Consider the following 17,977-nt stretch of genomic DNA (forward strand, 5'->3'; position numbering starts at 1 on the left):
GAGGAAAGGCCCGATTCAATGTTGTGTCCAATACTGCCCCTATGAACAGGAGGCGTTGAGAGGGCTCCAGGTGAGATTTGGGCACATTGATTGAAAAACCCAGGTCGTACAACAACTGAGTTGTCGACTGGAGAGGACGCTGCACGAGCTCCGGAGACTTGGCTTTGATCAACCAATCGTCCAGATAGGGAAGTACTGCTATCCCCCTTCTTCTGAGCTCTGCCGCTACCACCGCCATCACCTTTGTGAAGACTCGAGGTGCTGAAGTAAGACCAAACGGGAGGACCGCAAACTGATAATGCTGCGATCCCACCACAAACCGGAGATACTTCCTGTGCGATTTGAGGATTGGAATATGAAAATATGCGTCCTGCAAATCGACAGACACCATCCAATGTCCTTCGTTCAATGCCAAAAGAACCTGTGAAAGGGTCAGCCTTTTGAACTTTTCCTGCCTGAGGAACCAATTCAAAGCCCTCAAGTCCAGAATCGGTCTCAACCGACCATCCTTTTTGGGGATCAGGAAGTATCTTGAATAACAGCCCTGACCCATCTCCTGCTCGGGAACCAACTCTATCGCGCCTTTTGCCAATAGGGACAACACTTCCTGTTGTAATAGGAGAACATGGTCTTCCGAACAGAAGGATGGGCGGGGAGGCTAGGGAGGAGGGAATTCCCGAAAGGGAAGAGCGTACCCCTTCTTCACAATGTCGATGACCCAGGAGTCCGATGTTATTACCTCCCACATCGGAAGAAAATAGGCAAGTCTCCCCCCTACCGGAGACGAGTGGACAGGGAGTGGAGGAGGACTACGGCTGCTTTCCTTGCTGCACCCCTCCTGAGGAAGAGGAAGAGGCAGAGTGCTGCTGGGTGGCACCTCTTGTCCGGACTCTGCCCCTGCCCCTGAAAGATCTATATGGCAGGGTGCTTGTAGTTTGTTGTGGTCCTTGAAATCTGCCACGATAGGAGGAGCCATGTCCAAAACCCCTAAACCTCCTATAAGCCCTAAAGGAGGATGAGGCAGTTGACTGAAGGCCTAGTGATCTCACTGTGGCTGTGCTCTCCTTAAATCGTTCTAGAGCAGAATCCACCTTCGTTCCAAAGAGCTTCTCGCCATCAAAGGGCAGATCCAGTAGAGTCACCTGTACATCTGATGAAAAACCAGACGAACGCAGCCAAGATTGTCACCTAGAAACTGTGGTCGTGCCCATAGCCCTTGCCACGGAGTCTGAAGTGTCCAATCCAGACTGGATCACCTGGGTCGCTGCCGCCTGGGCGTCCACCAGTAACTGCAACATTTCCTGGGACAAGTTCGGATGGCCTTTAGCTTCCTTCATAAGGGCGTGGATATAACGTCCCAATATGCAGGTCGCATTGGTCGACTTTAAGGCCATACTACATGAAGAAAAGGCCTTTTTGGCAGTATGGTCAATTTTCTTCGATTCCCTGTCCGCAGGTGTTCCGGGAAACGAGCCGGGAGAGGACCTGGATGAACAGGAGGCCTGAACCACTAAACTCTCCGGAGTCGGGTGTTTAGAGAGGAAAACAGGATCGCCTGGTGCCGCCCGATAGTGTCGTGCCACCGCCCTGTTGACAGCAGCTGTAGACACAGGTTTCCTCCAGATGTCTCTGATAGGATCCAGAAGTGCCTCATTAAAAGGCAAGAGAGGCTCTGCCGTCACAGAAGTTGGATGCAAAACCTCTGTCAACAGGTTTCTCTTAACTAGGAAGATCTAAGAAGTCCACAGCCTTCCGAATTACAGCGTGGAAAGATGCAGCTTCCTCAGTGTATTCCCCAGGGGAAGCTAGATCCCACTCCGGGGGAGGTATCTATGCCACTCGCCGTGTCAAGACCTTGTAAGTCACCGGAAGGCTCCAAAATCTCACCCTCTTCCAGGTGCTGTCTGCTGTATTCTTCCTCCTCCAAAATGCGCAAAGCCAGAGGTCTAGAACGAAGCCTTGATTCGAGACCCGGCATCGATAAGGCGTCGGCCGACGCCGAAGATCTCCGTCAGCGCTGAACCTCGGATCCGTCCGACGCCGGACCCTACAGCTCCACAGGAACCTTGACTATGGATTGGAACCGAGGCGAATCCAACAGCGCCGTAGCAGGTGTAGTAGGCCTCCTAGGCGACATCAAGGGCATCGGCGCCGCTTCAGGTGCAGCAGACAAAAATGGTGTGAAAGGCGTCGATTTATAAGATGCCGGAACGCCCAAATTAAAGGCCAAAGGGCCAGACGGACCTGCTTGACCTCCACCCGGCGCCATGGTAGAAAAAATGTTAAACATGCATTCAAAAACGCCGCAGGATCCGTTCCCGGAGTCGGGAAAGCCGGGTATTGCTGCTGCACCGGCGCCAGCATAGACGCCGAAGAAGGGCCAGATAACTCCTGGCTAGGAGAACCCTCTGGCCTCTGAAGAGGCTCAACCTCAAAAACCGACCCGGGTGAAGCCGGGGTCATAGGAGGTGGTGGGGTGACGGTCGCGGTAATCTCCCACGTCAGACGGCGGCGAGCTGGCGGAGATGCCGATCTGGACCTGGACCGTCCCTTACTCGATCAGCGCCGGGTGTCGTGACGGCGCCGAGAGTCACCATGGCGATGATGGGTCCTCGAAGATCTTGAAGAGGACTCCCTCCGATGACGCCTCTCCTTTTTCTTGGAACGGGCCAAGAACAATTTTGCCTCCCGTTCCTCGAGTGCCTTCGGGTTCATGCGCTGGCAGGAGCCGCATGACTCAACCTCATGGTCGGAGCTAAGGCACCAGAGGCAATTCTCATGGGGATTGGTAACCGACATCCGACCCCCGCACTGGTTACATGGTTTAAAGCCGGATTTCCATGGCTGCGACATTGTAACCGTCGACTCGAAACTGTAGCTCCCTGTGAGCCTCGAACCATTACTCGGAGGCACGGAAAAAAGGAAACTGATGTCTGCACGTCGACTAGGGCTTCTTATTGCCTAGATGACGTCATACGGCATCGCGTGGAGTCGGGCGATTGTGATGTCATCGTCGACGTGCAGAGCTAGAAGAAATTTCCGTTGAGGCTGGCGCGAGGGGAGAATTCTTTAGGTGAAGAATCCACAGGTAGGTGTATCCATCAGAAATGCTTTGTAGTCAAAGAGGCTAGAGTCATCAAGTTGTAGGTTCATCATGGTTGCTTGAACAACCCTAGAGAAGCCTGTAGACTTTACTCAGCCATGGCACTAAAGTGCCACACTTGTACCTATCACCCAACCTAGGCAGGTGGTTGTGTCCAGGCCAGACTGAATCATGAAATCTACTGCACCACAGCCATCCTGGATAGCTTGGGTTAGGCACATCTGATTGTCATGCAGAACTGCCAGTAAAACTAGAGCACTGTGTCTCATAGTGCATGAGTGTAGCAGCCTATAAGACAGCTGCTGATTACTGAGTGCAGAACAAGGCTCGCAGGTAAGAAATACGCTTGCAAACATTTCTATTCTCTTCAACTCACAATCAAGTGGAGTGGGACAGAAGGTACTGGGATTTAATTTCCTGGTGGTACCAACAAGATCTCTAGTGTAGGATATTGCATGATAAAGACTGGGTAGCATAGTGTTGGATTAGGAAGTCAAGAAACCTACTGACTGGTAATCCTGAACCTGGCATCCGCCAAGTGCCCAAAAGCATATCTATAGGGGCCTCATTAAATGGCAATAGATGTTTTGTAGGGACTTGACCAGGCTTGTAATAACTGTCAGAACATTAGTTCTCAACTTCATGGTTAAGTTTTTTAGGTCCAATATTTCTGCAGCCATTCACTTAACCATAGAGAGGCACTTTCTTCAGCAGTAGGACCAGAAGGAGACAAAAGGCCAGTACCTAGAGAAGTATTCAGGCCACTGGTATCTTGGAGTTCTTCATACCAGTTTTCCTCATCATACTGAGGTACAGAGTGATCCCCTTTGAGACAATTATCATTGTATGAGTCATTGCTGAAAAGATTGTGCAAGGTTTGGGCCCTACTGCATTGTTGTGGTAAAGTCTTAAAATCATAAGAATTGCCACTTGGCTGCACTCTAGTGGGAGCTGGTGCAGCTCCGTCAAGGTTGTGGTGGACAGAATAGGCTGCAAATCCTAATCAACTGCCAATGGCTTTGGCATTGGTATCAGAAACATGCGTACAAAGTGGTGCTAGAACTGAAGTCGGCACTGGAGCCAGTGCTGAACCTGCTGGATGTTTGAGGCGCACAGATGGTGCAGAGGGCAGACCAGCCAGCAGAAGCCAGGATGGAGTTGTCTGAGCTGTAAGGCCCTTACCATTCTAACAAACATTGGTAAAAAAGCACACACAAAAAAACAAATGTTGGTTTCTATTAGACCTGACAGCCTTAGAATGGTCAACCCTCAACCTTTTGCCTGCCCCCCTCCACTTTTCTGACACTGTTTTTGCTGGTTTTAGGACTGTGCACACTTCACCACTGCTAACCATTGCTAAAGTGCATATAGTCTCTTCCTTAAACATGGTAACATTGGCTCATTCCTAATTAGCATATTTGATTTGCTTGTAAGTACCTAGCAAAGTGCACTACCCGTGCCCAGGGCCTGTACATTAAATGGTACTAGTGGGCCTGCAGCACTGATTGTGCCACCCACATAAGTAGCCCTTTAACCATGTCTCAGGCCTGCCACTGCAAGGCCTGTGTGTGCACTTTCACTGCCACTTCGACTTGGCCTTTTGAAAGTATTTGCAAAGTCCTAAACCCCCCTTTTTCTACATATAAGTCAACCCAAAGGTAGGCCTTAGGTAACCCATAAGGTAGGGTGCTGTTTAGGTAAAAGGCAGGACACGTACATAAGTGTTTTAGATGTCCTGGTAGTAAAAATACTCCTAAATTCCTTTTCTACTACTGTGAGGCCTGCTCCTTTCATAGGCTAACATTAGGACTACCCTCATATACTGTTTGAGTGGTAGATTCCGATTAGAAAGGGGTAACCAGGTCATATTTAGTATAGCCAGAATGGTAATAGGAAATCCTGCTTATTGGTGAGTATGGAATTTATATTACTATTTTAGAAATGCCACTTTTAGAAAGTGAGCATTTCTCTGCACTTATAATCCATCTGTGCCTTATAGCCTGTCTCCAATCAACGTCTGGGCTGGTTGACAGCTTCCTTGTGCATTTCACCCAGTCAACCACAAACACAGGACACTCCGTCACATCTGCATACTGAATGTGTCTTCCTGGGCTGGAAGTGTGGAGGGCCTGTCACTTACATTTCAAAGGCTAGCAGCCTGCCCTCACAAAATGGACAGTCAAACCCTTCTACTGCGACCCTGGCAGACAGACCTGTACTGAAAGGGGAACTTGTGCATTTCAAAGCCACACTTTAAAGTCTCCCCACTTCAAAGGCATTTTTGGGAACATAACCTGGGTCTCTCACCCCACCAAATCAGACACTGCTGGACCTGAACCTGCAACCTGTGGACAGAAACTGTCTGTCTGCCCAAAGGACTCATCTGGACTGCTTTGCTGAGAAGGACTGCTGCCCTTACCCTGCTGACCTTTGACTTTGCTGAGAAGTGCTCTCCAAGGGCTTGGATTGAGCTTGCCTCCTGTTTTCTGAAGTCTCAGGGCCAAAAAGACTTAATCTCTTCAGAAAACTCCTTGTGTGCCAAAATGGCCGCACAGCCTGCCGAAAACGACGGACATCCTCCCTTGCGACTGAGAAATCGCCGCACAGCCGAACTGGAACAACGCAGCAAATTCCCTGAGTGGAAAATCGATGCAGCGCCTGCCACGCAACAGAAAATTCGACACAACGCCCTACCAGATCGAGCAACACCCTACCGGATCGACGCAACACCTGTAACTTCTAGTGCGCCCAGGATTTTCCAGCATCATCCCTGCGTGTCAAAAAGATCCCAGCATCACAGTGAGGAACCAAGACTGCGCGCCAAAAATGAAGCAAGCCCCTTGCAGCTTGGAAAGAAACAACGCAACGTCTGTGCCGCGTCGGAAAATCAGACACACCCCCCCTTATTTTTCCACGCATCTCCTCCTCTGAAGTCTCCGTGCGTGTTATTTTTGACGCAAACCAGGTACTTTGTGTAATTAAGAGACAACTGTTGATTTCTAAGATTTAAGACTCTTTTCAAACCTGCAAAAGTGATATTTCAACTTGTGCTTATAGAATCTTTATCTTTTTAACCTTATTTTATTCAGATAAATATCAACTATGTTTCTAAATTTGTGTGGTGTATTTTTGTGGTGTTTTCACTGTGTTACTGTATGATTTATTGCACAAATACTTTACACATTGCCTTCTAAGTTAAGCCTGACTGCTCAGTGCCAAGCTACCAGAGGGTGGGCACAGGATAGTTTGGATTGTGTGCAACTTACCCTGACTGGGATTGTGGTCCCTACTTGGACAAGGGTGTATGCCTCTACCAACTGGACAGCCCAATTCTAACAGTCTCAAAAAGCACACATTGCCACAGTAGTTCCTGGCACTGAACAAAACTACTTTGCGTGCCAATATGCTCTTTGTGGAAGGGAATAATGCTATAACTCATAGGATTGCCAGCAGATAGGTGGATAGAGAGAGAAATAGAATTTTAATAAAAACAAAATGTCTTGGTTAACGCCAGACCTAATTGGGTGCCCAGTTCTTAAAGAAAGTCACAAAAGTGCACCCATGGTATAGCTCTTCGCATCACTGGTTTTCATGAAAACACAAAAATTGCTGTACGTAGACCAGAAAACCGCACTCCTCGAACATATTTGTAAACTCTACTTCAGCACGAGCAAATATGGCAGGGATGTGGAATTCCTATCGCCCGACGCCAGGGACATCTTGTTTGGGGTCAAGGGCAACAAGTTTTTATGTTTACTTTGTCCTTGGGACAAGTAGGCCCAACCCCCTGCAGCACAAACCCTTTGGCTGCCTGTTTACAGAGAGTTGAACTCTCTGCAGTTGAGGTAATGTGTTTCCAAGAGATAATGCTGTTCGAACTTGTATTTATGGTTCATTATTTGAAAGCCTTCATTATTAGGGTGCGTGCTGTAAATAAATGTTTTAAGGTCACACTTCACTACTGACGTTGTTCCAGTACAAAACAAAAAAACATGTACACACATGTTTGAAAAGTTTAGGCTAAGAGGCTAAGTATAATGCTCCCAGAATGCTCTCTGATTATATGCAAATGAAGTGTCATTTAGTAAAATGTGTTGATGCATGCTAGTATTTCCCAAAAATATTTCTAATGGAAAATCAGTGTAACCATTTTCAACACGATTATGGGAAGCATGAAAATAAACAAACATTGACAAAGCCAACTGATCTGACATATTTTTAGAAGTCTTTTAGTTTCATCAATGCGTGTCTTGTTTTGACATGGCTTTTGTAACACTTTATTGTTGTGGGAGCTACCAGGCCCTCAACATTGTAACAAACATTGGCAAAAAAACCCCAAAAAGTTTTTGAACTCTAAAAGCACACGTTGCCACCAGCGGCATAACAAAGGCCCAGCAGCCGCCCTCCAGGGGGCCCCGTCAGCACAGCACCTGCCCTGAGTGAGTCTGGAGAGGGGGCTCCTCCATGTTCTTTGCAAAGGGGCACCCTCCAGTTTCGTTACGTCACTGATTGCCACTGTAGTTCCTGACAATGAACAAAACTACTTTGTGTGGCAATATGCTCCTTGTGGAAGGGCAGAATGCGTTCACTCACAGTAAAGCCAGCCAAAAGAGAGAGAAATAGAAGTTTAATAAAAACAAAATGTCTTTGTTAACAACAGACCTAATTAGGGACCAAGACCCACATGTAGGTAGCTTTTTGCATGTCGCAAACAGCGACTTTCGCTGTTTGCGACGTGCAAAAAGCACATTGCGATGCACAAACCCAGTTTTGCGATTCAGTAAACTGGTTACCGAATCACAAAACGGGTTTGTGACTCGCAATTAGTAAGGGGTGTTCCCTTCCTAATTGCAACTCGCAGTGCAATGTAGGATTGTTTTGCGAACGCGGGCGCAAACCAATCGCAGTTTGCACCCATTTCAAATGGGTACTAACACTTTCGCAAAAGGGAAGGGATCCCCATGGGACCCCTTTCCCATTGTGAATGTCACTGTAAACATTTTTTCAGAGCAAGCAGTGGTCCTGTGGAAAACGTTTCATTTTTCGTTCTTGTTATGCATCTCGTTTTCCTTTAAGGAAAACGGGCTGCATTACAAAAAAAACTGCTTTATTGAAAAGCAGTCACAGACATGGTGGTCTGCTGTCTCCAGCAGGCCACCATTCGTGAGGGGGTCGCAATTTGCGACCCACCTCATGATTATTCATGATGTGGGCATTTGCGAAGCCCTTGCGAATCACAGATGGTGTCAAGGACACCATCCTACATTCGGATTTGCGACTCGCAATTTGCAGGTCACAAATCTGAACCTACCTACTTGTGGCCCCAAATTCTTAAAGAAAGTCACAAAAGTGCACCCATGGTATATGTCGTACCCCTATAAAATATTTCTGAACTGTATTTTAGCGTGGGTAAATACGATGTGTAGATTTGCTCATGTGAAAATCTATTGAGCATTTGCAAGTTCATTTTCCCTCCAGCCACTTTCTTCCCAACCCTGGAAGAAGTTCTAATGGGAAAATATTAGAGAGAAGCTGGTAAAAATCTTTAAAACATGCAGGTTAGTAGGTTTGCAGACTCAAAGGCATTCCAGCCCTGGAACTATTGCTTACTGCTTCCTCCAGCCCCAGTATGCAGATCTGCAGAAAGGTGGCAAAATAAGGAAATTGCTGCAGTAGGGATTGAAACTCCAAGTATTCAAGCCCTACTATGGTAGTAGCCCTGGCATAATCAGAGAGGCTATTAATTGCTGCCATAATTTGTCGCCACACTACATGGCACCAAAGGGACAAGCAGATCTTTTTACAGGACAAGTAGATTTGAGAAGCAACCTGTCCCCTGGACAAGTAGATATTTTAATAAATTCCACACCCCTGTATGGATGTGTAGATTTGCTCACGTGAAAATCTATTGAGCGATTACAAGTTCACTTTCCCTTCAGCCACTGTTTTCCCAACACTGGACGAACTTCTACTTCTGCCCTTATCAGAAGTAAATTTCCAACCTTTTTTGGTATGGGAAAAGATTACAGAAGAGATGGTGAAAATCCTTGAAACATGCATTTTAGTAGGTTTACATAGGCTCAAAAGCATCCCAGCTCTGGAACTATTGCTTCTTCCAAGCCCAGTATGCCGATCTGCAGAAAGGTGGCAAAATAAGGAAACTGCTACAGTAGGGCTTAAATTGCTAGTATTCAAGTCTTACTAGAGTATTAGCCCAGGAATAACCAGAAAGGCTATTATCAGAGCTCTTACATAATGAGATTGCTGCCATAATTTGTCGAGGCACTACATGGCACCAAAGGGAAAGTAGATTTATGAAGCAACCTGTCCTATGGCCAAATAGATATTTTATTAAATTCCACACCCTTGCACTATCCCTGCCCTCTCTGTAGTTTGACATGTTGGGAAGAGGCCAATCCCGACTTGGACTTTTTTGTATTTTTTTTACGACTTACCTGAAGACTTCAACAGCAATGAGGATTGCCAGGGTACAAACTTCCTTTCGACCTCTCACTGAATGGAGTCTTTTGATGTTTGGTGACAAACAACTTTGCCGTGTGCTCCCATGCAGCCTTTGGATTCATCTGAGTGGAGTCGTCGCAGGCCCTGGAATCATGCTGTGACCCCAGGCACCATAAGAATACTTTGTGAGGATCTGTCACAGATATCGGTTTGCTAAGCTTGAACTCTGTTTTAGGGGGGTGACATTTTTCCCTTGCCCACTATGCAGAAGTTTCCAAACAGCGCCTAAAAGAGTGGAAAGAAAGGAACTGACCTCAGCACGCATGGGTGAGGCTTATAAATGGCTCAGTTCATCACTTCTGGAGAAGAACGGCATTGATGCGAAGCATTACAATGCCACCTACCAACATGTAGAAGTACTCCTTTAAACTCTACAGATACACTGTGATGCTTGGGGAAATTTTCACACTGAGTTTAAAGGGAGTATCTAGCACAAGATTTGTCATAACATTTTAACAGTCATAACAGTTTAACTTCAACTGAAAGAGTAAGGAGAAATGTACAAGGTCAGAGGGTGCCTAAATTCATGAGCAAACTGCTACCACTGAGAGCACATTTAGGAAAACTGGATATGCACAGGTCAGAACATACTATGCTTCGCGCTAAACAGTGGTTTTATATCAGATGCAATAAAGGAAGGTGAATATCTGCCTCAAAACAGAGAGAAGTAAGTGAATGAAAACATAATACAATTACTATCAACCGGGGAGATTTGGGATGACAAGGGCAGCGCTAGTACCTTTAGTGACTTTTATTCAAACCTCTACAGCAATGAAAAATCCCCATTGATTTAGCCCAGTCATTTCTAGAGGACTCGCTCAGGTACAGTACCGTACACCAGAGCAGGCAGGACAATTGGAAAGTCTTCAAATGCTGGAAGAAGTCATTGCAAGTATCTATTGTCTCAAAGCTAGCAATGCTCCACGTTCAACCCTCTATGCATCTATACTTGATAACATTTTCAGCGTCATCCTCAATCTGATACTAGCACAACTTTTTGCTCTTAGAATAACATCATGTAACACCCATACATGTAAAGACCTGTTTATAGCTTACACAGGTCAATCTCACTCCTTAAGCTTGATGCACAAACTGTTTACTAGCACACTGGTGGAATAAGGTAGGGCCAATGCACCATCATTAATCAACCTCGATCAATATGGCTTCCCAAACAAGTGAAACTGTGTGGACAACACGAAAAAGGTACTATTCACAATCAACAAAAAGCACACACAAGCCATACAATAATCACGGACCTCTATTAGCATCATCTGAAGTGGAGTTGCTTAGGACTTTTGGACCAAATCCTAAATTTACTAGTTGGGCCTTACCAATATGTCTATAGTGCCTTAGTTGTTCCTTTATTCCAGAACTTACAGCCTACACTTCCTCCTACCGCTTAAAACAATTCCAGAGAGCCTTTGACAACTTTCTTTGGTCTGGCAAATGATCATGCATTGCACGGATAGTGGCACTCATTTCTCCTACAAACAAAAGGCTTGGGTCTCCTTTGTGATGTCCAATACTACCAAACAGCATAACGGTATTATGTTTTGGAGAGAACAGAGGAGGAAAGCAACAGTGTTTTGTGGGCCAGCAGATGCGCACATGCCCACGTGGAAAAGTTAAGGATAGAAATGAAGCACCAAGTTGAGGCTGTATTCTCCTATTACCAGGGCTACGAAGTCTTGGATAGAGTGTCAGTCAAACAGGTCTTCCCATGTTCCCCTTGCCCCGTCATCTATAATAGACAATACCAATTTTTCACTGTTAATGGATGACAAACACTTTGACACTTTTAAAACACAAGGATGTGCCAAGAGCATTGGTAACTGTTTGAGGAAAACATTATCATATACTTTGACAAGCTGAAAGCGATATACGACCTCGCTGAAACAAAGGCTTAGGTATCATATCAAACAGGAACTTCAGCTATTCATCAGCACATTCACTTGTAGACACTTCACACAATTTTTTAAATGATGATACACAAAGAACAAGCCCATACATCTGATCACAGATTTATACAAATTGATGGGTACCCATTTAAGTGGGTGGTAGAAAGCGATGAGGGAACAAACAGGGTTAGACTATTTCAGCCACAGAATGGGAATACATCCATGGTTGGGTCTGCGCCACTGCTAGAAGTGCCAGAGGGATGGAGGCCTTGGTTAAAGTAATTCTGCTTTGGTATTACATTTCATATACAGGACGTTCATAGGTCAGAGGAATAACAACGTGGATCTGGGAACATTTGCTAGTTCATATTCCTTGGCTCTGCCCCCACAATTTGCACCCCTTTTGCTGTAATGTGTTAGACACTACAGGTGTCGGCAAAGGATAAGGAAGATGATCTGTACAGACAGTGTCTTTACAGCCTCTGTTATAATTCTAAGACTTCTCACTGTGACATTTGGAAAACATCACTTCAAAGACCCATAAATACAGAGAGAACAGCCTCCTCCTATACCTACTAGGGAGAGAAAGTAAGCTTCCTCCTCTAAAGGTGGTGTCCCATCATCAGGAAACAATACAATGCAAAGTACCTCACCAAGCACTTCCAAAAAAGTGATGCAAAAATAACATATTGAACTCCAGAAAAAAAGTTCTCCAAGAAAGTGCTCATTCCCACCTCTACTCAGGAAAACTCCAAGGTTTGTTCAGACAAGGCATCAAAAAAGGCCCCAGAGCACTCTGTGCAGAAGATGTCACGACAATAAAGCTTGTAAGGATCTGTCAGCTTTTCCACCTAAACTGTTGTCAACAGAACGCCTCCAATCATCTACAAAGAAGCAGAACACTGCCATCAACAATCACTGAGCAGATGACCACCTCATCAGCATCAATGTTGCAACATAACACAGCAGTGGCCCAGTCACTTATCACTTCTTCAGTACGACTTCAGTTACATAATCCAGTTTTCTGCCTGAAACAACCCTGTCAACGAGTAAGAAGGCTCCGTTGATAACAATCTTCTCAACAATGTCACCAAAGAGTATCTCATTGACGACAAATTAGTTGACTACTCCACCTCAAGAAATTATGTTTTCATCATTGCTTGAGACAACTTTTTCCATGCTACACACATTTCTTTTGAAAGTATCCACAAAGTTGCTGGTCCATATCCAGGAGTCTAAAGCATACAGACAAAAATCAGTACACAGGAGCAGGCTTCAAATTCCGCTTACAGCACAACCTAACTCCATGTTCATGCATATCAGACTACGAAGAGGAGTATGGATTATCACCACAAGATGCTCATACTTCAGAGGTCAGTACCATTGTTGCCTCAGCAACAGCCCTCCACCCCCCCCCCACCACCTCAACAACAACAAAACTGCTTCCTAATCAAGAATCTTATTTGTGTGCCTCCACCCATTAAGTATGCTCAGCACGTCCCATGCCTCTCAATAAAGAGAACCTGCAAGACTGCCACAATGACATTGTGGAAGATTAACATCAAGAGGCTGAGAAATGTAGAGACATCATTCTACTTCAGTAGGGAGGAAAAACACCTCCACAATCAAATTCACCTATGGACAATATTGCCAGTTAACCTGTTTTGTCATAAAGGGTGGCTGAGGTGTTTTGTCTGCTGATGAGGACAGTACAGTAAAAGTGTTTCCTCTATTATTTTAAAGAACAGACAAGCTAAGTAGTCCTAACACTGCATGGGGAAAGAGGCCCTAAAACTGAAGTAAGCACTGACCAGTCAAGGAGTGTCATTTCAAAATAAGTGTAGAGCACCAGACTCTAGACCTTAGCGTCTCTCTGGCTAAGCCAGATTACATCACTGAGGGAGCACCTCAAAGGTAGTTCAAGAACCCTATAACGCCTAGCTCCTCTTCTCAAAGCATTTAGTCAATCTAGAGTAAATAGTAACGTCTATAAAAGCAGTCAACGCTCTGACTTAATGACCGCCAAATGTGGTACAACATCTTGCCACTAGTAGATCTCATCCATGAGGACAGAAGAGATAATATGAAGGCCAACATCAATGAGAGAGCAGACACCTCAGTAGCCATTACTTTTGCTGTCATTGACATGCTGAACAGGATTCCACCAGCTGGCAGGAGTATAGTGCTGAGGAGTGAAGACTGACTGAAAAAGTCCACCTGTTTCCAACCAGCAAGCAAGCCAAGATACTGAACATGCCCTTGGATCGACAAACAGGTTTTGAGGAACATGGCAGTTTCTAAAAGGCATTAGAACTGACAGATGTTGCTTATTCTATAGATGTCTTCCAGTACAGATGGCCTTCCTTGTCGTCCTATTGAATAGCCAGACAATTCCAGCCATTTGTGTCACCTACATCCAATAGAAGGAGCAAAGACATCAATATTAACCTTACAATCAATAAAGACATGACAAGTGAAATGCATTAGGTAGACACCAGCAGTTTCAAACATAGCAGAGACCACAGGGAAGAAGCAGGATACATCCTAGTTATGTTCTCAAGACAACCCCACATGCTGAGCTTTAGATGCTGCCCTTGCCATTAAACTCCACTCAGGCTGTGAGGGGAAATCTCTTTTGCATCCTTCAAATGAAACAGCACAACTAACCATTGTGTGTTGCAAACTGAGTAATCAGGACACGTATCAGTGTTACCACTAAAACTGTCTTGTCATCCATTCAAGAAGGAATACCATCCAGACAGTCACTAACGCCAACAGGAAAGTCTTCCATTTCTTCACTAGAGAGTGGCTGAAAAGCTTCCAAAATACCAAAGAAATGTTGCCTTCTACTTACCATTGTTTCTGGTGAGGTGGGGGATGGAGACAGATACTATTGGATGGTAACCTATAGGTCCTTCTCTTCGACTCATTCTCACAATCTTGCAGAAGGCCTAGGCAAAATTACGTAGTGTGATACTAATAACCCCACACCAGTTTTGGTACACCTATGTAGCCCATCTGTCTCAACATCCACAGACTGTGCTAAAGCTCAATCCCAATCTTCGATCCAAGCACAACAAACAAGTTTATACTACAACTTGAAGTCTCTGAAGTTTGAAGCCCTAATAACCTAAAATGATGACATGTGAATAATCTGAATGACTGCAGAGTGATTCTGGCTACGACACGCATTGATTCAACAACCAAAACTTTTCTCGACCAGAAGCCAGAGGTCGCCTCACAGGTGATTGGTGATGTGTTTGCGGCGGGGAACGTCCACGATGAGTCTGGTGGAGGTGTTTTGGATGTGCTGTAGTTTCTTCAGGTTATTCTGGGTGGTGCCGACGTAGAGGACATTGCCATAGTCGAGTCTGCTGGTAACCAGGGCATGGGTTACGGTTCTGCAGCAGTCCTTTGGGATCAACATGTAGATCTTCCGGAGAAGTCAGAGTGTATGAAAACAGGAGGTTGCGACTGAGTTGACTTGGCAGGTCACTCCACTCCACTTCCATAATGATAGCATTTTTTCTTTTCTCGTGTGTTTCAATGTTCATGTGGAAACCTCCCTCCTCCAATGACAGAGGTTCACCTGCTGTGTGCTAATTCCTAAGCACCTTGTCTTATAAAATCTTTGTTGTAGTGCCTTCTAGGGGTTAGTGGTGAATTAAAAAAAAGTTTGGGCTGTCTCAAATGAGATGGATGTGCTACTGAAGTAACATGATATTTTTAACACTGTTTTTTATCATTTGAAAACGTACTATGGACTCCCAGCCTGACAAGCAGAGTTACATTGCTCTAACAGAGGACTGCCAAGAATATGTGCTATAAAGTAGAGCACCTCAGTGCAGACTATGAGTGAATGCAAATTGCTGATTGTGTCCATATAGCAGCAAAAACATATCACATAAATTACATCCCAAGTTTACAGTATAACATTATCTTCACACAGTTTTTCAACTGACATTACAGTTTCTACTTTAGGATGTGCTGGCAAGGAGACAGTGCGCAGCAAGGTCGGGGCACTATCTCTGGAGAGAAATGTACAAGGCAGTTAAAACCAAAGAACCAGAGATAATTCATAAAGCAGACGAACACAAAACAAACTGTCAGAGAAACAAACTAGTGTACATATGAAGAAAACAAGGTTAAAAATCCCTTTGTCGGGAGAGTTTACTCAGAAGATACCATATCCATTAGATGCATACTTACGAAAATTTAAATCGGATACTACAGTCCGGCTTGTTGTTGTGATGACAAATGTGCCATCTGAGGCAATTCCAAATGCCTTAAAAGAGCAAAAACCATAAAATAAGAAACAGTTTAATAGGATGATACACAAAAGTAATCTTTAAAATAATATATTATTGAACTTTAAATAACTAAATGTATTTCTATATTTGATTTTCCACAATATTTATACCAACAAATGAACTTAATAATGTAACATTAAATATGTACACACAATACACAATTCACATGATAAGTAAAATGATATGCAAATAGATCAGTTTCGATCCCACAAGTTTGTATGTATTCACAAGTTTGTACCTTATGAAAGAGTATTTGCTTTTATTGTAACTCAATTAAAGAATATGTATTATATGGAGTGGGTGAGTGCTCACTTCAAGGATCATTAACACTTGTCAGAATGAACCATAAAGTCAAGTTAATAAAATGTGAGCTCATAGTAGCTATGGCACAGAGCAGATGTGCCTTATTCAGGACAATGTGTAAAGTTTTAATGAGGTACCAAAACAATAATAAAGGCAAAACACCAAAGAATAAAAATCACAAACCGAGTACATTTTAACCCCTTCTGTGCCGCGGACGTAGTGGTTACGTCCCGCGGCACAGTGCTGCTGTGCCGAGGACGTAACCACTACGTCCTCGGCACACAGCCCAGAGGGAGCGCTCTCGCTCCCTCTGTGTGCTTCCCTCCCACCCCCCAAAGTCGGGGATGGAAGGGGAAGCCCTTCCCCTTCCACCCCCGACCCCCCCACCCCCCCCATAATGACGTAAGCGCGCGATCGCGCGCTGACTTCATTATGGGATCCTCGCCGCACAGGAAGCCATTTGCTTCCTGTGCGGCGACGAGAGAAGAGGTAAGAATCTCTTCCCGGTGGGTGGGGGGTTGGGGCTAAAGAGGCACCGGGGAAAGGGAAAGGCTTTTTCCTTTTCCCCGGTGTCTCTGAGCATTCCTGCTGCCCGATCGCATTGCGATCGGGCCGCATGAATGCCCACTAGACACCAGGGATTTTTTTTTTTTGTTTACTTACCTGTTTCTGGCACGCGGGGAGCGGCCCCTTGGGCAAGGGTCGCTCCCCTTTGGGGGGCAATTAGTTACGGCCATTTCTGCCCCCCTTGGGGGCAGATCTGGCTACTTTTTAGCCAGATCTGCCCACAAGGGGGGCAGAAAACACTAGATCACCAGGGATGTATATTGTTATGTGCATTTATGTGTGGGGGGTGCCCCCTTGGGCAAGGGGCGCCCCCCCCAAGGGGGCAGAGAACTGTTGGCCTTTTCTGCCATCGGCTTATTTTTTTTAGGTCCATCTGCCCCCAAGGGGGGCAGAAGCCACTTAGGCACCAGGGATTGTGTGTGTAGTGGATGGGGGGGCGCCCCCTTGGGCAAGGGTCGCTCCCCTTTGGGGGGCATGTCTTTTCGGGCCATTTCTGCCCCCCTTGAGGGCAGATTGGCTACTTTTTAGCCAGATCTGCCCCCAAGGGGGGCAGAAAACACTAGATCACCAGGGTTTTTTATTTTTATGAGTATTTATGTGGGGGGGGTGCCCCCTTGGGCAAGGGGGCAGAGAACTGTTGGCCTTTCCTGCCCCCCTTGGGGGCAAATCGGCCTATTTTTTTTAGGTCCATCTGCCCCCACGGGGGGCAGAAGCCACTTAGGCACCAGGGATTGTGTGTGTAGTGGATGGGGGGGCGCCCCCTTGGGCAAGGGTCGCTCCCCTTTGGGGGGCATGTCTTTTAGGGCCATTTCTGCCCCCCTTGAGGGCAGATCAGCCTATTATTTTTAGGCTGATCTGCCCCAAGGGGGGCAGAAACCACTAGAACGCCAGGAATTTTTTTTAATGTGTTTATTTTTGTGGGGGGGCGTCCCCTTGGGCACGGGGCACCCCCCCAAGGGAAGCATTGACCTGTTGGCCATTTCTCCCCCCCTGGGGGCAGATGGGCCTATTTTTGTAGGCCCACCTGCCCCCAAGGGGGGCAGAAGCCACTTAGACACCAGGGATAGTGTGTGTGTGTGTGTGTGTGTGTGTGTGTGTGTGTGTGTGTGTGTGTGTGTGTGTTAGTGGATGGGGGGGGGGGGGGGGCCTTGGGCAAGGGTCGCCCCCCACTTTGGGGCACATGTACCCAGGCCATTTCTGCACCCGTTGGAGACAGATCAGCCTATTATTTTTAGGCTGGTCTGCCCCCAAGTGGGGCAGAAACCACTAGAACG

At 45.9% G+C, this 17,977-nt stretch overlaps 1 protein-coding gene across 3 annotated transcripts in view; it reads right to left on the bottom strand.

Annotated features, from left to right (window-relative positions):
* Positions 1-17,977, bottom strand: part of SMCHD1 (structural maintenance of chromosomes flexible hinge domain containing 1) — a 2,128,336-nt gene that overhangs the window by 2,055,248 nt on the left and 55,111 nt on the right. For all 3 annotated transcript variants that reach the window (XM_069219969.1, XM_069219967.1, XM_069219968.1), the window contains exon 2: positions 15,733-15,808. In XM_069219969.1, the coding sequence (XP_069076070.1) occupies positions 15,733-15,808 (76 nt within the window). The remainder of the gene's footprint in view (positions 1-15,732; positions 15,809-17,977) is intronic.

Source organism: Pleurodeles waltl, chromosome 2_2 (assembly GCF_031143425.1).
Source record: "Pleurodeles waltl isolate 20211129_DDA chromosome 2_2, aPleWal1.hap1.20221129, whole genome shotgun sequence".
NCBI lineage: Eukaryota > Metazoa > Chordata > Amphibia > Caudata > Salamandridae > Pleurodeles > Pleurodeles waltl.